General features: G+C 41.7%; 1 protein-coding gene across 3 annotated transcripts in view; it reads left to right on the top strand.

Annotated features, from left to right (window-relative positions):
* The window catches only part of LOC126295221 (zinc finger protein 697-like), a 138,354-nt gene that overhangs the window by 30,017 nt on the left and 81,151 nt on the right, over nucleotides 1-27,186 (top strand). For all 3 annotated transcript variants that reach the window (XM_049987563.1, XM_049987561.1, XM_049987562.1), the window contains exons 4-6: nucleotides 6,901-6,969; nucleotides 12,868-12,936; nucleotides 25,317-25,373. In XM_049987563.1, the coding sequence (XP_049843520.1) occupies nucleotides 6,901-6,969; nucleotides 12,868-12,936; nucleotides 25,317-25,373 (195 nt within the window). The remainder of the gene's footprint in view (nucleotides 1-6,900; nucleotides 6,970-12,867; nucleotides 12,937-25,316; nucleotides 25,374-27,186) is intronic.

The raw sequence follows: 27,186 nt of genomic DNA, 5'->3' as shown, positions 1-27,186 counted from the left end.
TTTGTTAAAAAAGCCCAAAAGACTGTATAATGTTCACGTTTCTTAAATGGCAAATTAGGTGGTGGATGTTTCGAGCAGTGGTTGTATCGAATGCTGCTGGGTGTCAGGCCTACAGGGAGTTGTTAACAATAGTCTGCTATTATCAATGAGCAATTGAGCTGCTGCTTTTCACCCAATGAAGAAGAAGAAGATGATGATTATTTTGTATGGTTTGTGGAGCACTAAACTGCACGGTTATCAGCACCTGTACAAATTCCCAACCTTTGCTCAGTCCAAACTTGTCACATTCATGAATGGTGATGAAATGATGGGGACAACACAAACACCCAGTCATCTCGAGGCAGGTGAAAATACGTTAGATGAGATGTGTGATCCCTTTGGCAATACTTTAGGCTGCTGCCATGTGAAAGGGAGGTGGGGTTTGTTTCCTGCACCACTCTTCTCCCCTCTGGCAGTCAAAATTCTAGTTTGTTTACACTTGTGGCCATCTGTCACTATAGCCTATAGTGAAATTACAATGAAATGAACACCCTTAGCTGCTTAGAGGCGTCGACATATGTCAATGGAGACAGATGAAAATGTGTGCCCCGACCAGGACTCGAACCCGGGATCTCCTGCTTACATGGCAGACGCTCTATCCATCTGAACCACTGAGGACACAGAGGATAGTGCGACTGCAGGGATTTATCTCTGGCACACCTCCCACGAAACCCACATTCTCAACGTATTGTCCCGCACTACATACGTAGTGCCCCGTCCATTATACTCGTTACTCGTGCTGAAGTAGTACATTCCATGTTTTTGAATGTAAATAAACTGATGTCATTCACAAAGAAAGTGTTTCTAAAGGCTCCTGCATGCATCAAGGCCTACAAAGAAAAACTACCAAAGGTGCTTTTACCTCCCAAATCAGTCACAACTCATTGGGGTATGTGGGTTGAAGCTGTGTTGTTTTACAGTGAAAATTTTGAGGCCATTAGGGGGTTAGTAAATGACTTCAGTAGTGCAGGGGCTTTGACAGTTGCCAGTGCAAGGAAGGTTTTAATGATTCCGATATTAAAAAACGCACATTGCTGTGATTAGCACTCATTTTCCCATACACCTGCAGTATTGAAAAGCTTGAAACTCAAGGTTTGGCGTTGAGTGAATCTATTCAGTTAATGAATAAAATTATTCTAGTGAACTGCTCATTGCCAGAGATATTTCCAAGAAAACTTAAAGAAAAGTTTGAAAACATTTTGAACAATAACCGAGGCTTTGAACCCTTGTGCCAAATTGATAGTTTTATTAATGGGATGGGTGAACTTTTACCAGGAGCAGTAAGTGCCAACATAGCACCCAAATTCAAATACTGCCCAGTTACCACAGTTGATGTAGAACAGTCCTTTTCTGCTTATAACAATGTTTTGAGTGATCAAAGACACAGTCTTACTACCAAACATTTGGAACAGTACTTGGTTGTTTATGTTTACAGAAGTAGAAAAATGGAAAATAAATTATAAATGTGCTTTGGTCCATTAGTATTAATTAAAAGTTAATGCCATTAACAAATTCATGATTGTATTTTGTTTTTTAAACAAAATATTACAGAGTTTTTGATCATGCCCCTCTGCTTGCAATATATCTCGAAGTTGGTCCTGTACATATCGATTGTTTCGATGTGACTCACTCACATTGCACCCTCTTGTTACTGACAACAATAGGAAAGAATGAACAATTCTTGAGACACAGTATGCATCCCATTTTGCAAAGTTTTAAAAAATAATCCCTGAAAGGCCCCCCTTCTTTACCTCTACCAGAAAGTATTCCAGGTGTGAATTTGAGATATAATGCACGCAGTAACTACCATGTTTTTTTATTATTTGGCCTTGCATATTTAGACACTTTTTGTGCATTTTTTAAGCATTTTGCATGCACATTTTAAGGTTTTTATGATACATATAATTTGGTCTCTAGTGATTACAAAGACACAAGAATAGCATTTTAGTGCAGTTTTGAAAAGATTGTAAGCTTTCATCAGCCTGAATGTGGGTTTGAACAGCACAGTCCTGCTCAAGGCCAGATACCATTGCCCTCCTCTGACCTTTTAACTCATTCATCTATTTGCTTATAGGGCTACCTACAGTTTAATGTCAACTCCAAACTGTGATGGAACTTGCCAATTTTCACAATAACAGATCTATCAGGATGTGAAAGAAGTGATAAATGACAAATAAAAACCTGTAGCAACCTCAGCTCTTGCACCACTTCCCACCTATCTGTCAGCAATGTGGCGAACGACCGACAGTGGAAAGACGGTGTACTCCAGCAGTCAGTACCCCTTTACCTGCTGTGGCATGAGCATCAGTGTGTGTGTGTGTGTTTGCAGTTAATGGATGTGCATTACGTAAAATAGCAAGCTGGACTACGGTGTTACATGTGGTATCAGTTGCTTATCTTGTTGCTGCGCTGACTAATAAAACATCATTATCTCGAAGTGTAGTGTAATGTTTGAGTACCGTATTTACTCGAATCTAAGCCGCACCTTTTTTCCAGTTTCTGTAATCCAAAGAACCGTCTGCGGCTTAAAATCGAGTGCAAAGTAAATGGAAGTTCTGAAAAATGTTGGTAGGTGCCGCCACAACTAACTTCTGCCTTTGAATATATGTACCGCTACACAGGGATGCTTTGCAGGCACAAAGATAAATACTGGCACCAAAACCTCTGCGTCAGCAAATAAATTAAAAAGAAAAGATAGAAAAATGTAAACATTATGCCATGTATTCTTTTGTGTTTGCTGCTATCTCATTTAAATCCTGTCTGCCTAGTAAACTAGGAAACGAGAGTGAGACAACAGCAAATGCGGAAGAATAGACATATCATGTCATGTTTATATTCGTATTATTCTTATGCTGAATAGTGATACAGTCAGAAATGAAGCACGGCAACTGACTAGATTTTTAAATCCAAGACGACTCTAATTTCTGTGCAGAATGTAATGTACTAAAGAGTGCCTGCAAAGATTTTCAAACGGAGAAAAATGTTTGCTAAACTGTAGTTCAGAACATCTTCTATCATACGCAGTCTATTATTTGATTCTTGTAGATCATTATCAAAGAAAGCAGCAGTCAGTGTAAGTAACAACAAATAGCAGTCTCTTGCTTTTACTCCTCTTATGAGAACATTCCTCTCTTTTTTTTTTTATTGTAAGCGGCAGTAGCACGCACTAAAGGGAGCCATGCCGCGAGCGGTGACAGGTCGTAAACACTCATTATCAGGATGCGACAAACAATGCATTTTCAGCCTAGAGTGACGTAAACACCTATAACAAAGAGAACAGCACTTATCAGATCAGAGCAAAATAAGCAATCGATTCAAACCAGACGGAGCACAAGAAAAAGAAAAGGTACCTATATAAATACGGACAGAGCGCCTGACACATAGCAATGGCTACTTGATAAATCTTAACTGTTAAGCTTACGACTCGAACCAAACTACCGTAGCTGTATCTTCATCCTTTCGACCTAAATTGTGTCTCATGTTACAATGGGACAACTTTATTTTGATTTGGAGGTGCGGTCTAAAACTTTTCTCTCCCCCTGAATTTCGAGTCTAAAATTTCAGATGCTGCTTAGATTCATGAAATTGTTTTTTCCTTGATTTCGAGTCTCATTGCTCAGGTGCAGCTTAGATTCGAGTAAATATGGCAGCTGTAAAGGTGTCTCTCATACTGGCATGCTCCCAGCTATATAATATATTTACTTGAGTGTAAGACACTCCTGACTATAAAATGGCCCCCATTTTTTCTTCTTCTTTCTTTTTCTTTTCTTTTTAAGAAAAAGAAAGAGGCTCTTTGATAAAAATTTATTTTTAACAGTGTCTGATTAATTAGAATTACAAACTGTTTTATTACCTTCATTGTCACAAACATATGGCTGTTTCTTCAGAATACATGGCTGTTTCTGAGGTTGTTGTTATAGTGGAATTTGAGAACACAGCTGCTTTTTTTCTGAATACATGTCAGCTGTCACCTCTATCCTGACATGAGGATGTTACAGTGTCTCTTTCTTCCAAACATGTCAACTCCCCTCCCCCTCCCCCCCCCCCCTCCCCCCACTCTGTGTAGAACCAGCTGATATACCCTACTTTTATTCTTATATGTCATGGAGAGTGTTGACAACATTGCAGCAAGAAACACGTAAATACACAACTTGGCTATATCTAGACTTTTACTGTCTCATGCAGAAATTAATACTATTGAATACCATTGATGAGTATTTGTCCAATTTTGAAGTCAGTTCAATTCCAACTGCAAATGCATTTAGGCAAACTCCAATTTAAACACAGTAGATGTTCGTACCCCGAAGAGCCAAAGAAACTGGTATAGGGATGCATATTCAACAAATACAGACATTTGTAAACAGACAGAGTACAGCGCTGCAGTTGGCATTGCCCTTACAACACAACAAATGTCTGGCGCAGTTGTTAGATCAGTTACTGCTGCTACAATGGCAGGTTATCGAGATTTAAATTAGTTTGAACGTGGTGTTATAGTTGACGCATGAGTGATGGGACACAGCATCTCTGAGGTAGCGATGCAGTGTGGATTTTCCTGCACGATCATTTCACGAGTGTACCGTGAATAACAGAATCTGGTAAAACATCAAATCTCTGACATCCCAATAGCCTAAAAAGACCCCACAAGAACAGGACCAGGAACAACTGAAGAGAATCATTCAGTAGGACAGAACTGCTACCTTTCCACAAATTGCTGCAGATTTCGATGCTGGGCCATCAACAAATGCCAGCGTGTGAACCATTCAACGAAACATTATCGATATGAGCTTTCGGAGCCAAAGCCCACTCATGTACCCTTGCTGACTGCACGACACAAAACTTTACGCCTTGCTTGGACCCGTCAACACCAACATTGGACTTTTGATGACTGGAAACATGTTGCCTGGTCGGACGAGTCTCGTTTCAAATTGTATTGAGCGAATGGACAACCTTATGAATCCACGGACCCTGCATGTTGGCAGGAGACTGTTCAATCTCGTGGAGGCTCTGTAATGGTGTGGGGCATGTGCAGTTGGAGTGATACAGAACCCCTGTTAAGTCGAGATACGACTGATAGGTGACACATATGTAAGTATCCTGTCTGAGCACCTGCATTCATTCATGTCCATTGTGGATACCGACAGACTGGGCAATTCCAGCGCATCAATAGGAGACAATTCCAGCAGGATAATGCGACATCCAACATGCCTAGAATTGCTACAGAGTGGCTCCAGAAACACTCTTATGAGTTTAAACACTTCCACCCCATGCATGATCATTATTGAGCGTATCTGGGACGCCTTGCAACATGCTATTCAGAAGAGCTCCACCCCTTCGTACTCGTACGGATATATGGACAGCCCTGCAGGATTCATGGTATCAGTTCCCTCCAGCACTACTTCAGACATTAGTCGAGTCCATGCCATGTTGTGTTGTGACCCTTCTGTGTGCTCGCAGGGGCTTTACACAATATTAGGCAGGTGTACCAGTTTCTTTGGCTACCTGCCAGGGTAGCCGAGAGCACTAACGCACTGCTTCCTGGACTCGGGTGGGCACACCGCCCACGGATCGAATCCGCCCGGTAGATTAACGATAAGGGGCGATGTGCTGGCCAGCCTGGATGTGGTTTTTAGGCGGTTTTCCACATTCCACTAGGTGAATACTGGGCTGGTCCCCATGTTCCGCCTCAGTAACACTGTGCGCAGGCATCTGAACACATTCACACTATTCCACAGATTACACTCGACGCAGACAGTCGGGGTACACTAATTCCGTCCCAGGGGGTATGGGATGGCGGCAGGAAGGGCATCTGGCCACCACTTAACCATAACATGCCAAATCCGATTAACGATGGCTGACCGTGCATAACTGCGGGACAAGGCTCAAGTGATAGATATTTAGATAGCAGATAGGTAGATAGATAGATCAGTTTCCTTGGCTCTTCATTGTAGAAAGCCAAAGTATGTGGTATACATTCCCACACGTGACAACACGATGAAATTTGCTGCAGGCTCATTACTTTCCTCCGTGCAATCATCGTAGCTCTCAGCCAAGCTGGTGTCACTGTTCTCCTTCAAAGCCTTCAGTAGTGCTAAGCTTGTGCGACTGTCAAAAACAGACTGCAATATCTGCTAGTGTGCAGGTCATATGTAACAACACCAACTAACACATAAATAAAACATTGCAATTAAGATTCCCCTCCACACTCAAACTTTTGCTCGTCCCATGATCTACTGACATCTGTCGCTGCTATCTCCACAACAGGCCTTGCCAGTGTAATTTATTTTTGCTATAACAATTACAGTCTGTGTGATCTACTTTCTTTCTTAACCATGTCGTTCTAGATTAATTTTCCTCCTTGTTTCAACTGAATTTCACCATCATTTTCTACAGCTGATTAAAACCTGGTTTTTACATAGTATTGTAAAACATGAACAGTGGCTAAATTTATCGTTGTTGGGTGCTCTGACATATGCTTTGCAGGAAAGTGCTATTTTTGTTAGGTGACAGTGGCAGCTTTAGTTTAACAACTGTGCCTTGAGAATATAACATGCTAACATGAAATGTTCTAGGAAGAGTTTTACCATTGATGATTATGTCTAATGGCATAGGAACTTCGAGGTATATTACACTATGGGCCGTTATAAATACTTTTGTATGAGTCACTATGTATAGGGTTGCAATTTATGGATATATGTGTTGTGGTAAAAATAAGACACAGTGGTGTAACATTGTCAGTGCCATAGGGGACCAGCGTGAAACAAAAGGCTTCCGAATGAAGACTGCAACAACATACAGTTGATATTGATGAAGTTATAATAAGTGGCAGATTATTGACAGATTTTTTTTATTTTCCGCTTGCAGATACATGACCAATTAGAGGAAGTAGTGCCTCTCTCACCGGTCCAGGTGTTTCTCAAAGAAGAAGAGAGTGTAAGTATTTCTGAAATATTGAAATTCATCTACACTCTGAACCAATGAGATAACTATTAATTGCGTGTCCTTTGCCTATAGCAGAGAAGGACTGTGGATGCAATTCCTTATCTACTACAGTTGATAGTTCGTGAATTTAAGAATACACATTATAATGAGTCACAGCTATACTTTGCATAAATGTACAGGTAGGCTAACTTGCTAGCTATGTGAAGCTCTTTGCAAATGTTGCCATTGTGTACAGGGATTTCATGTTATTGTTGTGGTCTTCAGTCCTGAGACTGGTATGATGCAGCTCTCCATGCTACTCTATCCTGTGCAAGCTTCTTCATCTCCCAGTACCTACTGCAACCTACATCCTTCTGAATCTGTTTAGTGTATTCATCTCTTGGTCTCCCTCTACGATTTTTACCCTCCATACTGCCCTCCAATACTAAATTGGTGAACCCTCGATGTCTCAGAACATGTCCTACCAATCAATCCCTTCTTCTAGTCAAGTTGTGCCACAAGCTCCTCTTCTCCCCAATTCTATTTAATGCCTCCTCATTAGTTATGTGATCTACCCATCTAAACTTCAGCATTCTTCCGTAACACCAAATTTTGAAAGCTTCTATTCTATTCTTGTGTAAACTAGTTACCGTCCATGTTTCGCTTCCATACATGGCTACACTCCATACAAATACTTTCAGAAATGACTTCCTGATACTTAAATCTATACTTGATGTTAACAAATTTCTCTTCTTCAGAAATGCTTTCCTTGCCATTGCCAGTCTACATTTTATATCCTCTCTACTTCGACCATCGTCAGTTATTTTGCTCCCCAAATAGCAAAACTCATTTACTACTTTCAGTGTCTCATTTCCTAATCTAATTCCCTCAGCATCACCCGACTTAATTCGGCTACATTCCATTATCCTCGATTTGCTTTTGTTGATGTTCATCTTATACCCTCCTTTAAACACACTGTCCATTCCGTTCAACTGCTCTTCCAACTCCTTTGCTGTCTCTGACAGAATTACAATGTCATCGGCGAACCTCAAAGTTTTTATTTCTTCTCCATGGATTTTAATACCTACTCCGAATTTTACTTTTGTTTCCTTCACTGCTTGCTCAATATACAGATTGAATAACATCGGGGAGACTCTACAACCCTGTCTTACTCCCTTCCCAATGCTGCTTCCCTTTCATGCCCCTTAACTCTTGTAACTGTCATCTGGTTTCTGTACAAATTGTAAATAGCCTTTCGCTCCCTGTATTTTACAGCTGCCACCTTCAGAATTTAAAAGAGAGTATTCCAATTAACATTGTCAAAAGCTTTCTCTAAATCTACAAACACTAGAAACGTAGGTTTGCCTTTCCTTAATCTTTCTTTTAAGATAAGTCGTAGGGTCAGTATAGCCTCACGTGTTCCAACATTTCCAAGGAATCGAAACTGATCTTCCCCGAGGTCGGCTTCTACCAGTTTTTCCATTCGTATGTAAAGAATTCACGTTAGTATTTTGCAGCTGTGACTTATTAAACTGATAGTTCGCTAATTTTCACATCTGTCAACACCTGCTTTCTTTGGGATTGGAATTATTATATTCTTCTTGAAGTCTGAGGGTATTCCGACTGTCTCATACATCTTGTTCACCAGATGGTAGAGTTTTGTCAGGACTGTCTCTCCCAAGGCTGTCAGTAGTTCTAATGGAATGTTGTCTACTCCTTGTTTCGACTCAGTGCTCTGTCAAACTCTTTATGCAGTATCATATCTCCCATTTCATCTTCATCTACATTCTCTTCCATTTCCATAATATTGTCCTCAAGTACGTCGCCCTTGTATAGACCCTCTATATACTCCTTCTACCTTTCTCCTTTCCCTTCTTTGGTTAGAACTGGGTTTCCATCTGAGCTCTTGATATTCATGCAAGTGGTTCTCTTTTCTCCAAAGGTCTCTCTAATTTTCCTGTGAGTAGTATCTATTTTACCCCTAGTGAGATAAGCCTCTACATCCTTACATTTGTCCTCTAGCCATCCCTGCTTAGCCATTTTGCACTTCCTGTCACTCTCATATTTGAACATTTGTATTCCTTTTTGCCTGCTTCATTTACTGCATTTTTATATTTTCTCCTTTTATCAATTAAATACAATATTTCTTCTGTTACCCAAGGATTTCTACTAGCCCTCATCTTTTTACCTACTTGATCCTCTGCTGCCTTCACTACTTCATCCCTCAAAGCTACCCATTCTTCTTCTACTGTATTTGTTTCCCTCATTCCTGTCAATTATTCACTTATGCTCTGCCTGAAACTCTGTACAACCTCTGGTTCTTTCAGTTTATCCAGGTCCCACCTCCTTGAATTCCCACCTTTTTCAGTTTCTTCAGTTTTAATCTACAGTTCATAACCAATAGATTGTGGCAAGAATCCACATCTTCCCCTGGAAAAGTCTTACAATTTATAACCTGGTTCCTGAATCTCTGTCTTACCATTACATAATCTATCTGATACCTTCTAGTATCTCCAGCGTTCTTCCATGTATACAACTTTCTTTCACGATTCTTGAACCAAGTGTTAGCTATGATTAAGTTATGCTATGTGCAAAATTCTAGCAGGCGGCTTCCTCTTTCATTTCTTAGCCCCAATTCATATTCACCTACTACGTTTCCTTCTCTTCCTTTTTCTACTTTCGAATTCCAGTCACCCACGATTATTAAATTTTCATCTCCCTTCACTACCTGAATAATTTCTTTTATCTCATCATTCATTTCGTCAATTTTTCATCACCAGCAGAGCTAGTTGGCATATAAACTTGTACTACTGTAGTAGGCATGGGCTTTGTGTCTGTCTTGGCCACAATAATGCGTTCACTATGCTGTTTGTAGTAGCTTACCCGCACACCTATTTTTTTATTAATTATTAAACCTACTCCTGCATTACCCCTATTTGATTTTGTATTTATAACCCGGTATTCACCTGACCAAAAGTCCTGTTCCTCCTGCCACCAAACTTCACTAATTCCCACTATATCTAACTTTAACGTATCCATTTCCCTTTTTAAATTTTCTAACCTTCCTGCCCGATTAAGGGATCTGACATTCCACGGTCCGATCCGTAGGACGCCAGTTTTCTTTTTCCTGATTAACGACATCCTCTTGAGTAGTCCGCGCCCGGAGATCCGATTGGGGGACTATTTTACCTCTGGAATATGCCATCATCATTTAACCATACAGTAAAGCTGCATGCCCTCGGGAAAAATTACTGCTGTAGTTTCCCCTTGCTCTCAGCCGTTCGCAGTACCAGCACAGCAAGGCCATTTTGGTTAGTGTTACAAGGCCAGATCAGTCAATCATCCAGACTCTTACCCCTGCAACTGCTGAAAAGGCTACTGCCACTCTTCAGGAACCAAGCGTTTGTCTGTCCTCTCAACAGATACCCCTCCGTTGTGGTTGCACCTACGGTATGGCTCTCTGTAACGTTGAGGCATGCAAGCCTCCCCACCAACCAGGTTTTAAGTTGTAAGACATTTCCAGGGGCAGATGTGGACTCTGACGACAATCTATTGGTTATGAACTGTAGATTAAAACTGAAGAAATGACAAAAAGCTGGGAAATTAATGAGATGGGACCTGGATAAACTGAAAGAACCAGAGGTTGTACAGAGTTTCAGGGAGAGCATAAGGGAACAATTGACAGGAATAGGGGAAAGAAATACCGTAGAAGAAGAACGTTCAAATATGAGAGTGACAGGAAGTGCAAAATGGCTAAGCAGGGATGGCTAGAGGACAAATGTAAGGATGTAGAGGTTTATCTCACTAGGGGTAAAATAGATACTACGCACAGGAAAATTCGAGAGACCTTTGGAGAAAAGAGAACCATTTGCATGAATATCAAGAGCTCAGATGGAAACCCAGTTCTAACCAAAGAAGGAAAAGGAGAATGGTCGAAGGAGTATATAGATGTATACAGGGGCGACGTACTTGAGGACAATATTATGGAAATCGAAGAGGATGTAGATGAAGATGAAATGGGAGATACGATACTGCGTGAAGAGTTTGGCAGAGCACTGAGAGACCTGAGTCGAAACAAGGAGTAGACAACATTCCATTAGAACTACTGACGGCATTGGGAGAGCCAGTCCTGACAAAACTCTACCATCTGGTGAGCAAGATGTATGAAACAGGCGAAATACCCTCAGACTTCAAGAAGAATATAATAATTCCAATCCCAAAGAAAGCAGGTGTTGACAGATGTGAAAATTACCGAACTATCAGTTTAATAAGCCACAGCTGCAAATACTAACACGAATTCTTTACAGACGAATGGAAAAACTAGTAGAAGCCGACCTTGGGGAAGATCAGTTTGGATTCCGTAGAAACATTGGAACACGTGAGGCAATACTGACTGTACGACTTATATTAGAAGAAAGATTAAGGAAAGGCAAACCTACGTTTCTAGCATTTGTAAACTTAGAGAAAGCTTTTGACAATGTTGACTGGAATACTTTCTTTCAAATTCTAAAGGTGGCAGGGGTAAAATACAGGGAGCGAAAGGCTATTTACAATTTGTACAGAAACCAGATGACAGTTGTAAGAGTCGAGGGACATAAAAGGGAAGCAGTGGTTGGGAAGGGAGTAAGACAGGGTTGTAGCCTCTCCCCGATGTTATTCAATCTGTATATTGAGCAAGCAGTAAAGGAAACAAAAGAAAAATTCAGAGTAGGTATTAAAATCCATGGAGAAGAAATAAAAACGTTGAGGTTCGCTGATGACATTGTAATTCTGTCAGAGACATCAAAGGACTTGGAAGAGCAGTTGAATGGAATGGACAGTGTCTTGAAAGGAGGATGTAAGATGAACATCAACAAATTTGTTAACATCGAGTATAGATTTAAGTCTCAGAAGTCATGTCTGAAAGTATTTGTATGTAGTGTAGCCATGTGTGGAAGTGAAACATGGACGATAAATAGTTTGGACAGGAAGAGAATAGAAGCTTTTGAAATGTGGTGCTACAGAAGATTGCTGAAGATTAGATGGGTAGATAACTAATGAGGAAGTATTGAATAGGATTAGGGAGAAGAGAAGTTTCTGGCACATCTTGACTAGAAGAAGGGATTGGTTGGTAGGACATGTTCTGAGGCATCAAGGGATCACCAATTTAGTACTGGAGGGCAGCGTGCAGGGTAAAAATCGTAGAGGGAGACCAAGAGATGAATACACTAAGCAGATTCAGAAGGATGTAGGTGGCAGTAGGTACTGGGAGATGAATAAGCTTGCACAGGATAGAGTAGCATGGAGAGCTGCATCAAACCAGTCTCAGGACTGAAGACCACAACAACAACATATACATCTGACTGCATTTGCAAGGTATTTTATATACTCTTTCTTTGTCATGTGGCAAGTGTTCCTTTGCAGCGTTCAAATATTGTTGTGGTACCAACGTGAATGCTTTTTGGAAGTTTAGAAATAAACTGTTCAGCTGTTTGGCCCAATCTGTTGCTCTCACAGTGTCATAAGAAAAGAATGAAAGTTGGACTTTTCACTGCTGATCTTTCTGGAATCCGAGCAGTTTGGCAAGGAGGAAGTAGTTCTGTCACAGTCAGCCATTGTCATGCTAAGAGACCCAATGTAGGGTAAGTTCACGTGAATATGTTGTGGGCTTGGACTCGTTGTCAAACCACAAATGGGGTCTGCTTAGCAGCACGCTCACGCACTCTCCTGTCAAAATTGTGTACAGTTAGTACCTATTGTGCATTGGTAGGACTGAGGGTGTTGCTCAGTGTGTAATTGCATAGGTTGCCTAACTTGGCTTTTTTTTATTTTAGTTGTGATGGAGCTCACTTTTGTTTGGATTAAAGTTAATGCTAACTAGTCACTTTTAATAGTTAGTGTACAGAAATACAGGTTTAATTCTTTTTTCAGGCATATTGCAAGACAGAAGAGCCTGTACTGGTTTCACTTGTCCCACTGCTTCCCAAAGAAGAACACGTGGTAAGTTTTGTTATTAAGACATTTGCATTTAGTGGCGAACTGGCTTAATTGAAACAATAATGAACCCATGATGTATCGTAGAAGATATATTGAAGCATACATTTTAGATGGATATGTAAGTCTCCGACACTGTTGACTGGAATATACAGAGTGTTACAAAAAGGTACGGCCCAACGTTCAGGAAACATTGCTCACACACAAATAAAGAAAAGATGTTATGTGGACATGTGTCCGGAAATGCTTACTATCCATGTTAGAGCTCATGTTAGTTTCGTCCACCTACGCTCAATGGATCATGTTATCATGATTTCATACGGGATACTCTACCTGTGCTGCTAGAACGTGTGCCTTTACAAGTACGACACATGTGGTTCGTGCACGATGGAGCTCCTGCACATTTCAGTCCAAGTGTTCGTACGCTTCTCGACAACAGATTCGGTGACCGACGGATTGGTAGAGGCGGACCAATTCCGTGGCCTCCACGCTCTCCTGACCTCAACCCTCTTGACTTTCATTTATGGGGGCATTTGAAAGCTCTCGTCTACGCAACCCCGGTACCAAATGTAGAGACTCTTCGTGCTCGTATTGTGGACGGCTGTGATACAATACGCCATTCTCCAGGGCTGCATCAGCGCATCAGGGTTTCCGTGTGACGGAGGGTGGATGCATGTATCCTCGCTAACGGAGGACATTTTGAACATTTCCTGTAACAAAGTGTTTGAAGTCACGCTGGTACGTTCTGTTGTTGTGTGTTTCCATTTCATGATTAATGTGATTTGAAGAGAAGTAATAAACTGAGCTCTAACATGGGAAGTAAGCGTTTCCGGACCCATGTCCACATAACATTTTTTTTTTCTTTGTGTATGATGAATGTTTCTTGAAAGTTTGGCCGTACCTTTTTGTAACACCCTGTATATTTAATATTTATATTTATATTTAATATATCAACAAAATTAATCAATTTTTGTAAATATAATGTAATTGAATAGATAAAAAATCTACTCACCAAGTTCCGGCAGGAGAAAACACGTACAAAGATATTGAAATTTGCAAGCTTTCAGACCCAGTGGCTCATTCCGCTGACAGAAGTATTGAAGGGGATGGAAAGAGGGGTGAAGGAAAAGGTCTGGTGAGCTTTAGGCTGCACAATCGATTCAAGACTTCCATTCATCAGGGATTGAAGCTGTGCCGAATAAATTGTTGGAGAGAGCCTTGCATAACTTGTATTTGCTGAACCTAATTAAGATATATACAGTGCTGTTTTTCTGGGGGAATGCTGGGGGATGCGTACCCCTAAACTTTTCCGTTGACAAAGTAATTTTTACGATGTTGAGAACTTGGAAGAGTACCTAAGACTTATTATTTCATGGACGTAAATTTTTTATTTCATTTTTTCGTGTTGGTAATTGCAATACGAATGATACTGGTGCAGTTTTTGGTGGGAAAATCGATGTCATTGACTGTTTCGAGCATTTTGAAACTGCGACAACCGTTCTCGACAACTGAACCGCTGGCAGCCAGTTCGACAAGCATGTAGTGCCCTCGCCTGCTAATAGTGGGCAATGGTGGTGCTAAACGGATATGTGTACGCTCAAATCGCATGCTTCATTTAAGGTGATGTAAATTGAAGTGTTCGATACCACATGTTTGTGTGCCTTTCAGTATCGCCTGCTTCATTTGAGCAAAGTCAACTGAAGTGTCAGATACCATTTTTTTTTGTAGTTCGACATGTTGATGACGTCATGTCTAAAAGCTGACGGGTGGTATCCCATGCTTCAGTTATAACTAATTTCCGCTGCATTATATCCTAGCTCGGAGTACTCTCAAACTTTTTTTTAGAAAAAAGCACTGGATTTATAGATACCAAAAATGGAATAAAAGTACTATAATTGAGAGGAAAAATTTTAAAAATAAAACCAGGTTTAAGTTATTCACTGGTGAAAAATATGCATTTCCTCTGCTCCATCCCTTGTACAATGACATGGTACAACAAGCAGAAGAATTTTAATCATTGCAACATTGGCTGCAGAAGCCTGTGTGGTTAAGACCTTGTGATACTTCTGTACAGACTAACCACCTGTGGTCGTCACGTCTGCAGTGTCGAGCAGTCCGTCTGCAAATACACTGAGTGGCCCACCCAGACCTTCACAGACGAAAATTACCCTCCCAAACTTTTAGAGAAATGGATCTCTCTTGCCCGGTATCTCCAGCCATCTACCACCCCCTGCTTACCCACCGTCTGTCTACGAAGGAGCATTCCTCTCGTGCCTCGGCACCGTGCAGGACGGGAGCGAAGGTTTCCACTACCTCTCACTGTGCCCCGATATGAGGAATATTCTACCCACTACCATTCCGCCCTCGCCCACAATCCATCGCCTCGATGCTCGTATCCCTGGAATAGACCTCGAGGTAAGACGTATCTCGTACATCCTCCTGACCACCTACCCCAGTCGGGCACCTTCTACCCCGTCAGAGGCAGGGTTACCTGTGAAAGCAGTCATTTTATCTACAACCTGAGCTCCAACTGCTATGTCACTTTCTACGTGGGTGTGACAGCTAGAAAGCTGTCTGTCCACACGAATGGCCACCGGAAACCTGTGGCCGAGAGACAACCGGACAGCCCAGTTGCCGAGTATGCTGCCTGACATGGCACGCTTTACTTCATTGATCACTTCACAGCCTGTACCGTCAGGGTCCTTCCTACTGACACCAGCTTTTCTGAACTGTGCAGGTGGAAACTCTCCCTGCAATATATCCTATATTACTATAATCCCCCTGGCCCCAGCCTTTAACAGTCGCTGTCCGCCACGTACCTATCCCCTTCCGTGCTCACGTTCCATCACTACAGTGTCTTCTGTTCCACCTGCTAGTCACTAGTCTTTTTCTCCATTGCTTCTTCTCTCCTCCTTTCCCACTTGCCTTCCCTCCCCCTCAGCCCACCACACACACACACACACACACACACACACACACACACACACCTCCCAGCTGCATCTAAATGCCCTACCATCCCCTCTGTGCCCTCGCATGCTCCCACAAGCAGGATGACACCTACCCCTGCTGTCCTCCCTCCGCACCCCATGCCACCTCCTTATCATCACAGACCGAGCGAGGTGGCACAGTGGTTAGCACACTGGACTCGCATTCGGCAGGACGACGGTTCAATCCCGCGTCTGGCCATCCCGATTTAGGTTTTCCGTGATTTCCCTAAATCACTCCAGGCAAATGCCGGGATGGTTCCTGTGAAAGGGCATGGCCAACTTCCTTCCCTGTCCTTCCCTAATCCGATGAGACCGATGACCTCGCTGTCTGGTCTCCCCCCGCCTCCCCCCCCCCCCCCCCCCCCCCAAAAAAAACAACCTTACCATCACAACTGGACAGCTGCTTCTGCCAGGCACATATACGACTCGTCTCAGCCACAGCTGACAGACAGTGGTCACGTTTCTCTCTCTCTCTCTCTCTCTCTCTGTGTGTGTGTGTGTGTGTGTGTGTGTGTGTGTGTGTGTGTGTGTGTCCTTTATACGAAGAATAGCAATGTATTCTTTTCATAATATTGTTAAAATAAATAAAGTTTTTATTCAGGAGAACTGAGCAGCAAGAACATTGTGTAAAGTAGACAGCGATACGCCTTGCAGGGGTTGCTTTAAGGATCTCGAAATTATCCGCTGTCATCCTGGTACATTTACTTCGCAACAATTTTTGTTGCTTATAATAAAAATTGCCTTCAGCAGAAAAGTGATTTGCACAGTCACTAAATGACACACAAATAATTCTCATGTTGACACTTTTCCTTCTGGTCTAGCATACAGAGTTAAGTTACGTACTCTGGTGCAAAGTATTTCAACATATCCTACCAGACATAAAGAAAGATGTTTGGGCAGGAATATTTGGCAGTTGATAAGAAAATGGAAAACGTTCCTTGTTGGCCATTCCTTCTAAAATTATCTTAATCTGTAGGTGCATGACAATAGGGTGTATACAACCCGGGACAACCGGGAAATCCGGGAATTTTTTCATCCGGGAGAAAACCGGGAAAAGCCCGGGAATTTTTCGGAATTCCGGGAATTTTTCATTGTTTTAGCTTTCAGTTAAATTTTTGTAGTTTTGACTGCAGAATTGATTCTCTAGAAAAGAATGTTACTGTATCTTGCTACTGGAGAATGATGATGCAGCAATAAAATATAAACAAGAGGGAAAAATATAAAACTTTAGTGGCAAAGGAAATGTACAATTTACAGCAACAAAACATCGTGCACGCACAAGCGTCTGCAAATAGCAAAAATATGTCAAAGGCCGTAGGCCGCAGACTGTAATTCTTCGTAACAATAAACTGCTTGCTATGAGCATGACGTCACAACTGTTCACGTTAGGTTCGTTTGACCAGTTGACAGAGGTCTGTTGCGCATGTGCATTTGACTCGCGTATAAACAGTACCTTCTCCCGCTTCCTGCTACTTGTAATTTGGCTGTTACCTGTATCGGTAGTAGCTGCAAGCAGCCAGATGCAAACTAAAAAAAAATTTTCTCGCGCGCCATAGCTGCCAGATTCACGCTTGCACATAGTTGTAGTGGGGAGGGGGTTAACCTCCACGTGACCCGTGTTTACGTTAAGTGGTTTTGCTGCTTCTCTTCGTGTACAGCTGCCACTTCAAATGAAAACAAAACGGATATCAGGTGAATTAAAATACATTCACATAATTACGGAGGGCAAAAAAATATTATTAATTTCAGTTTTCTGATTTTATTTTATTTCCAAGTTTGTAGCAGTCAAGCATTAATCACCTTGCAGAACAGAGAAGTTAATTTTGCAAGTTTGCTAAAGAAATTTGGCTTTATTAATCTTTCCGCCGAGGCGATCATTTCATTTGAAACGAAGTGTTTCATTCTACAGTATTTGCTAGTTCCAACTGTTTGCTGAATTTCAAGTGCACGGTATCATCTTCTGCCATGAATGGCATTATGCCATAATAAAGAACCAAAAATGAGATCGTAGAGTACTGGTACTTCCACAAAATTTGCATCCCAAAAACCACACTGAAAAGCTTAATATCAGATGGGACCTGCTTCATTGTGAATCTGGAAAAAGCCAATTTCCGCTTCAAGCCAAATTATGCATTTTAGTATGGTTCGCGAAATTCCGATGATCTTTGGACTATCCTCTGATGCCCTGTTTCTTTTATTGTACAATGTAAGCTCTCTTAGTGCTTTATACACACGAACATGCGGCCTCCTACACCACTGTAGTTGCAGACGCACAATAATGCCTGTTTTCTGGCAACTGGTAAATCGAACCTATTTCTAACAGTCTCCGGATAGTATTGTGAACGGTAGTTAGAAAAGCTTTACTTTCAAAGTAAATCTCTTTTTACTCAAGATGAATTATGTTACGTGTGAGAAAGTGGGATGGATTTCTAAATCACAGAGTGTTCGAAACTGAACTTTTTCAGGACCAGCCACTTACAAGAATTTCGAGCCGAGACATTTATGTCATAATTTTAAATTTACGGGCACATTTGTGTGATGTATCTTAAAGTATAACACACACAAAAAAGATAAATATTAGATGTGAAAGCTTAGCTTCTGTTGTAGTGTGTTAGAGACCAATATTATATGTGAAAGCTTAGCTTTTCTTGTAGATATGCGGTACTGTGTACATTAATGTAAACCGTTAACTTTTCCTCTTGTGTGTTAGCATGTAACCAGTGAGCTTGCTATTGGCTGACTATAACACGTGTCCTATGCTCTGAATAGCTGCTGTCATCGGCTGGCGAGATGTCTTGGCTTGAGATATGACTCGCTTACAAAAGGACAACGCAACCTCGGTTTCAATGCTCTGGAAACTAATGCGCTGTGTTTGGTGCAATAAGAATTTATACTTTCGTAATACAAAACTATGCAGCGTATATGTTGCTGCAAATCAAAGGCCTTTCCAGAACTTCTCTTCTTTTTTATTAAAAGTCTCTCCAAAACTTCTCTGCTCCTTTTTTTCTTTTTTTAGAAATTTCTCTGCGATTGTATAAAACGTTAACCATTCAAAGGATTGATAAGTTTTACAGTTCCGAGGGAAAATCTACTGTCACTTAGCACAGAAAAAGTGTGTTTCCGCCTGGGAAAAAGCATATTTTTTAAATGGGAATTTTTTTTCCTTGTCCCCTCATACATCCTGTACAAGCAACAATGTTCATTGGAATCTACATCTACATCCAGATTCCACAAGACACTGTATGGTGCGTGTTGGAAGGTACCCTGTTCTATGACTAGTCATTTTCTTTCCTCATCCACCTACAAATATAGTGAGGGAAAAACAACAGTCTGTATGCTTCTGTATGGTCCCTAATCTCTCTACTCTCATCTTCGTGGTCCTTCCGTGAACTGTACACTGGTGGCAGTAGAATTGCTCTGCAGTCAGCCTCAAATAGTGGTTCTCTACATATCTAAATAGTGCCCTTTGAAGAAAATGTTGCCATTCCTCCATTGATTCCATTTAAGTTCTCAAAGCATCTCCATAATACTTGATTGTGGTTGAAACACATTAGTAACAAATCTAGTAGCCCGCCTCTGAATTGCTTCAGTGTTTTCCTTCAATCCGACCTGGTGCGGATCCCAACCATTCGAGCAGTGCTCGAGAAGAGGTTTCACTGGTGTCCTACATGCGGTCTCCTTTACAGATGAACCTCACTTTCCTAAAATTCTCCCAATAAACCAAAGTGGACCATTCACCTTCCCTACTGCAGTCCTTATATGCTCATTCAGTTTTGTATCGCTTTGCACCATGCCTAGCTATTTAATTGACGTGACTGTGTCAAGCATCTCACTATTTGTACACTATGGGTTTGTTTTTCCTACTCGTCTGCAATAGCTTACATCTTTCTACGTTTAGAGGTAGCAGCTATTCATCACAGCAACTAGAAATTTTGTCTGAGTCATCTAGTATCCTTCTACAGTCACCCAACAATGGCACCTTACCGTACAGCAGCATTAGCAAACAACTGCAGATTGCTGCCCACCAAATCAATTACATATGTAGGAAAATAACAACTTTTCTGTCACATTTTTCCGAGGCACTCATGTCTGAACACACACCATCAGGGACACCATACTGGGTTCTGTTACTCAAGCAGTTTTTGAGACACTCACATAACCTGGGGACCTATTCCGTATGCTCATACCTTCATTAACGGTCGGCAGTGTGGTGCCATGTCAGATGCTTTACAGAAATCTAGGGGTATGGAGGGCTGCGCGACAAACATTTTTTTGTTTTAAACAGCGCTCTGTTGTGACCCCTGACATTCTCTCAGCATGATTGATCAAAGGTGTACATCCAGGTGTTTTGCTAAGTTGTCGTTTCTATCTCGTGCACAATATTTCAACAACTAGACGAGACGTCGTCTTTAGGTGGTGTGAGTTTTACTGTTTTGTGTGCACTTACTGGCTGGACTCCACAGTCTGGATGGAGTCTGGGAAGTGAGTAACAGCAAAACTCACAGCACCTATGGAAAATGGTTTGTGCATAAAATGGAACAGACAGTTCGGCAGAATGGCTGGTAGCACACAGTAACAGATCTCGTTATTAGCATCTGCAGCTGTTTTCTTTGAAAATTGACAGTGTAATCAAGTAAATCACTCACAGAAAGAGCAAGCACCAGTCTGATACTTGTCAACCGTCGTGGTGATGTTGATCATGTAACAGTTATTTCATGATGAATATTTCATTCCATTTTGAACTGGCATCATCAAAATCAGAATGGGTGCAATATAGTCAATTTCTTGTGGCATACGTTTATTCATAAATAAAAGCTTATCTAGTTTTGATGGTGTTCCAGTAGAGCACTAAAGATTTATTCCCACACAGTAAGCCTGCTATTATTGGAAATATGTAATGCATCACTGATTCAAGACATTCTTCCAGAGAAACTGAAATACACCATTGTTAACTCTTCTTTAAGTAAGGTGGTAGGAGAAGTCAATAACTGCTGACCTGTTTCATTGTGACATCATTTTCCAAAATGTAGTTGAATACCAGCAGTTCTCAATCTTGTAATGGCTTTTGTTACCACTGGAAAGTTCGCATTGGTGATGCTAAGTTTCCAGACAGGGTGTGTGTAAAGACCTCTTTCACAGGTTTGATAGCACTTGATTCATAGCTGTTGAGCTCACGAGAGATTACCTTGCTCTTAGTGTGTATCGTCCAGTAATATTCAGCAGCATTAAGCCAAGAATTCAATCAGGGTGAGGGAAGGAGGACAGTGAAGGTGCTCATTCCTTGAATTTCTGCACCCTTAGTGGGGCGTTCGCATTAATTGTCTGGTCCCAAGATATTTGTTTGCCCACATCAGAGCAAGTTGATTGCACATCTTCTGCAACTCCACATGCTTGAGGTAAGTGACATAAACCATACTACGGTAGAGAATTTGAAGCCCTTGGCGGCTTTAGCCCTGTGCTAAGTACCGTATGTTACCAGCAGCATAACATTTTCTCTGTTCACAACATCTGGGCACAGTAGTTACATAAAGTTGTGAAACAAAATGGAAACTCTTGAATTTTTTACTCTCTTGAGACCTTCACATGTTAGGAAAAACATTTTTCCGGGCCTGTCAACTTTAAGAACACCACCATAACATTTGCAGCATAACATTTTCAACACAATGTCCACCCACATTGAGAGTTTTGTATAGGGACGTTGGTCTTTCGGCCAGCAATACTAATTCACACACTCCTGGAAATGGAAAAAAGAACACATTGACACCGGTGTGTCAGACCCACCATACTTGCTCCAGACACTGCGAGAGGGCTGTACAAGCAATGATCACACGCACGGTACAGCGGACACACCAGGAACCGCGGTGTTGGCCGTCGAATGGCGCTAGCTGCGCAGCATTTCTGCACCGCCGCCGTCAGTGTCAGCCAGTTTGCCGTGGCATACAGAGCTCCATCGCAGTCTTTAACACTGGTAGCATGCCGCGACAGCATGGACGTCAACCGTATGTGCAGTTGACGGACTTTGAGCGAGGGCGTATAGTGGGCATGCGGGAGGCCAGGTGGACGTACCGCCGAATTGCTCAACACATGGGGCGTGAGGTCTCCACAGTACATCGATGTTGTCGCCAGTGGTCGGCGGAAGGTGCACGTGCCCGTCGACCTGGGACCGGACCGCAGCGACGCACGGATGCACGCCAAGACCGTAGGATCCTACGCAGTGCCGTAGGGGACCGCACCGCCACTTCCCAGCAAATTAGGGACACTGTTGCTCCTGGGGTATCGGCGAGGACCATTCACAACCGTCTCCATGAAGCTGGGCTACGGTCCCGCACACCGTTAGGCTGTCTTCCGCTCACGCCCCAACATCGTGCAGCCCGCCTCCAGTGGTGTCGCGACAGGCGTGAATGGAGGGACGAATAGAGACGTGTCGTCTTCAGCGATGAGAGTCGCTTCTGCCTTGGTGCCAATGATGGTCATATGCGTGTTTGGCGCCATGCAGGTGAGCGCCACAATCAGGACGGCATACGACCGAGGCACACAGGGCCAACACCCGACATCATGGTGTGGGGAGCGATCTCCTACACTGGCCGTACACCTCTGGTGATCGTCGAGGGGACACTGAATAGTGCACGGAACATCCAAACCGTCATCGAACCCATCGTTCTACCATTCCTAGACCAGCAAGGGAACTTGCTGTTCCAACAGGACAATGCACGTCCGCATGTATCCCGTGCCATCCAATGTGCTCTAGAAGGTGTAAGTCAACTACCCTGGCCAGCAATATCTCCGGATCTGTCCCCCATTGAGCATGTTTGGGACTGGATGAAGCGTCGTCTCACGCGGTCTGCACGTCCAGCACGAACGCTGGTCCAACTGAAGCCCCAGGTGGAAATGGCATGGCAAGCCGTTCCACAGGACTACATCCAGCATCTCTACGATCGTCTCCATGGGAGAATAGCAGCCTGCATTGCTGCGAAATGTGGATATACAGTGTACTAGTGCCGACATTGTGCATGCTCTGTTACTGTGTCTATGTGCCTGTGGTTCTGTCAGTGTGATCATGTGATGTATCTGACCCCAGGAATGTGTCAATAAAGTTTACCCTTCCTGGGACAATGAATTCATGGTGTTCTTATTTCAATTTCCAGGAGTGTATTTTTTGAGCTACTCTTCATAGCAGACAAAGAAATCATTCTTTCTCAGTATAGATTCACCTGGAACAGGATGTTTTCTGTACTTCTCAAGAACTGTCTGAAATGTGGATTCTGCAGCTTCTCCAATGGGATGTTGCAGGACACCACCATTTCACCTACATCTTTGAATGATTGTACAATTGAAGATGAACCTGTCTTCTCAACTAACAGCCTGTGGCTAAGCCATGTCTCCGCAATATCCTTTCTTGCAGGAGTGCTAGTTTTGCAAGGTTCGCAGGAGAGCTTCTGTAAAGTTTGGAAGGTAGGAGACGAGGTACTGGCAGAAGTAAAGCTGTGAGTACCGAGCGCGAGTCGTGCTTCGGTAGCTCAGATGGTAGAGCACTTGCCCGCGAAAGGCAAAGGTCCCGAGTTCGAGTCTCGGTCGGGCACACAGTTTTAAACTGCCAGGAAGTTTCATATGTGTGATGTTTATTACGTTGGAAGCTGCCTTTGTTGGCTTTGAGAGTGTTTTGTTGACCCTGCCCAGCAATGTCTTACATCAGCAAAATGACTAGTGTGTAACGCTGCTTGTCTACTGTTGCCGTCGTTGTCATCGTCGTCTTCGGTCCAGAGACTGGTTTGGTGCAGCTCTCCATTCTACACTATCCTGTGCAAGCTTCTTCATCTCCAAGTAACTACTGCAACCTACATCCGCCTGAATATGCTTAGTGTATTCATCTCTTGGTCTCCCACTTCCACGGTGCCCTCCAATACTAAATTGGTGTTCCCTTGATGCCTCACAACATGTCCTACCAACCAATCTCTTCTTCTGGTGAAGTTGAGCCACAAATTCCTCTTCTTGCCAATTCTACTCAGTACCTCCTCATTAGTTAAATGATCTACCCATCTAATCTTCAGCATTCTTCTGTAGCACCACATTTTGAAGGCTTCTATTCTCTTCTTGTGTAAACTAGTTACCATTCATGTTTCACTTCCAGACATGGTTACACTCCATACAAATACTTTCAGAAAAGACTTCCCGATACTTAAATTTTTACTTAATGTTAACAAATATCTCTTCTTCAGAAACAGTTTCCTTGTCATTGCCAGTCTAAATTTTATATCCTCTCTACTTCGACCATCCCCAGTTATTTTGCTCCCCAAATAGCAAAACTCATATACTACTTGAAATGTATCATTTCCTGGTCTAATTCCCTCATCATCACGTGATTTAATTCGACTACATTACGTTAGTGTCATGTTGCTTTTGTTGATGTTCATCTTATATCCTCCTTTCAAGACAATGCCCATTCCATTCAGCTGCTCTTCCAAGTCCCTTGCTGTCCCAGACAGAACTACAATGTCATCAGCGAATCTCAAAGTTTTTATTTCTTCTCCACGGATTTTAATACCTACTCCGAATTTTTCCTTTGTTTCCTTCACTGCTTGCTCAATATACAGATTGAATATCGGGGATAGGCTACAACCCTGTCTCACTCCGTTCCCAACCACTGCTTTCCTTTCATGCCCCTCGACTCTTATGACTGCCATCTGGTTTCTGTACAAATTGTAAATAGCCTTTCACTCCCTGTATTTTACCCCTACTACCTTCAGAATTTGAAACAGATTATTCCAGTAAACACTGTCAAAAGCTTTCTTTAAGTCTACAAATGCTAGAAACATAGGTTTGCCTTTCCTTAATCTATCTTCTAAGATAAGTTGTAGGGTCAGTATTGCCTCAAGTGTTCCAACATTTCTACGAATCCAAACTGATCTTCCCCAAGGTCGGCTTCTACCAGTCTGCTATAGTACTGATAAATAAAGCTTTGTAGTAATTGTTGTGTTTATTTCTGACAATATCATCTGAAACATTGTCATACAAGCAACATTTTCATGTTTTTATTCTTGTGTCCATAAAGATACAACAAATATATGCACTTTTTCAAAATGGGGCGGAAATATGACCTGTTACTTAAAAAGGATTAAATATGACTTTGTATGCACAATAAAAGTAGTTTTTTTTACACTTCAACAACTGAATTTTTGCACAAATTGTTGTTAAATTCACCATGAAGTTCAGGAAAAAATATGACTTGCCATTAAAATGTGTGTCCTTGTTATGATTACTTGAAGCGAAAAGTGAAGTGTCAAAAAAATTCAATAATGTACCGTAATGAAACAGAGAATTATACCTTTTAAACACAATTTCCGTCACCTACTTTTTATACTGATACATTATAAATCTGACGTCTGTCGTAAATTTTTCCAGGTTGATGAATCGCCGGAGGACTTTAAAGAGGGCAGTGGTCCATTGGTAATAAATCTGGTGAGTCTTAAGTTTTATAATATTTTTACTGCTTGCAAGTAGAATACAAAATTGCAGTAAACTCAGTAAGAAGGCCTGACTGCAACTCATTTTCTCAAGGGAATTTTGATTCTGTTCTTCTTCTTCTTCTTCTTCTTCTTCTTCTTAGTTCTTCAATCACTAGGTTGGTTGTCGGCAGCTCACAATGCTTTTCTTTCTTGGGCCTCCATCTTGATAGTATGTGCTGCAGTTGTTACTGTTCTTGATCTAGGCAAACTATTTCAAGTCTAGGTCTACCACTTGTGTTCTTTTCTTGTACTGTTTGTTCAATGATACATTTAATGACACTACCATGTCTTAGCACATGGCTGACCTGTGTGTCCATTCTGTGTTGGATAAGCTTCCAAAGTTATGGCTTCTCTTCCTTCACTCTGTGGAGCCCTTTTCATTTGATATCTTTTCTACCCAAACAATCTTTAGCATTCTATGGCAGCACCACAACTCAAAGGCTATTATTTTCTATTTTCTCCTACTCAGAGTGCCCATTTTTCACTTCTGTATAGCGGAACACTCCAAACATGCCTTTATATCTATGTATGCAGCTGGGTGTAAAAAGGTTCCTCACTTTATAAATATTTTAGCATAGAGTCACAAATATTAGGAACATGTTCACAGCAATGTGTTTCAAGAGTCGAGCTCTCATCGTAAGGTTATCTAAGTTAACCCTACATAAAATGCACTTCAGAAGCAGTGGAGGTCAAAATATTAAATTATTCAGACATGAAGACATCATCTTAATTTAAAAATGGTTGCACCAACATCTGCATTTTCTCCAAAACATTGCTGATGTAAGGCAGTAAACATTAGTCACACCAGGTGCCTCTCAGTGCACATCAGAGCTGCACACATGTTTACAAACAAATGTTGCCTTAAAGAAGCAGCACTTTGAAGGGTGTGCCATAATATGGATAAGGAAGCAGGGAATCTGATGCTTCTATTTTTCAAGTAAGACGAGGACTTCATATCTGAGTAATTTTATTTCTTTTTCTATTTTGATCTTCAGTGCTTTGGAAGTACATTATATGTAGGATTAATTTTGAAGCCAGATGACGGCAGCTTAACTCCGAAAAAATGTTTCTGTAGATTATATTCCTAAAATTAGTGGTTGTATGCTCAAATATGTATAAAGGTTACCTTAAAAACAGCTGCCTTTGGTCCTTAAAATGGACAATATTGGAAAGTTTCTTCTCTTGTTAAAGCCAGTTTTTGTGTGGTAGATTTGGCATGCAATATTCTTCTTTGATCTTCCATTTTATGTAATTTTACTCCCTCGGTAGGTGAAGAATTCGACGGTTTCCGGTTGCTCATTGAGCTTTGAGCAATGGTATTTTGTTTACGCACCACAAAGATTTTTTTTTAGCTTCATTAATTTCCACGTTACAAGAAAAGCTGGGTGTGGTTCCATCTGGGCCAGCATCACTTCTAATTGAAGGGATTGGTGGAAGAAAGTGCTAACTCATGGTAGCGTAATTTGAGTTATTGCATGTTGTTCGATTAAATTGGAAGATGACAGAAATATAAAATAAGACCAAGCAGTTGATGTAGTGGACAGTGTCTTTTAGCAGTATGTAGTGATTTATTTTTTACTGTGGTAGGGTGCAGTAGAAAACTTGTCTGATTATATGCTAAGACAAATCTTTACTAATTTGAGGGTTCACACCTTCTTTTCTTCTTTTGCTGACCCCCTCAGTATTTCCACATCCTCACTTAAAACTGCAATACCACCAGCAAATCTCGCCATGTCCATTTTCTTACCATAAATTTTAATTGCTCC

Source organism: Schistocerca gregaria, chromosome 11 (assembly GCF_023897955.1).
Source record: "Schistocerca gregaria isolate iqSchGreg1 chromosome 11, iqSchGreg1.2, whole genome shotgun sequence".
Taxonomy (NCBI): Eukaryota; Metazoa; Arthropoda; class Insecta; order Orthoptera; family Acrididae; genus Schistocerca; species Schistocerca gregaria.
The sequence above is the reverse complement of the archived record's forward strand: the minus strand, read 5'-3'. Positions and strand labels throughout refer to the sequence as shown.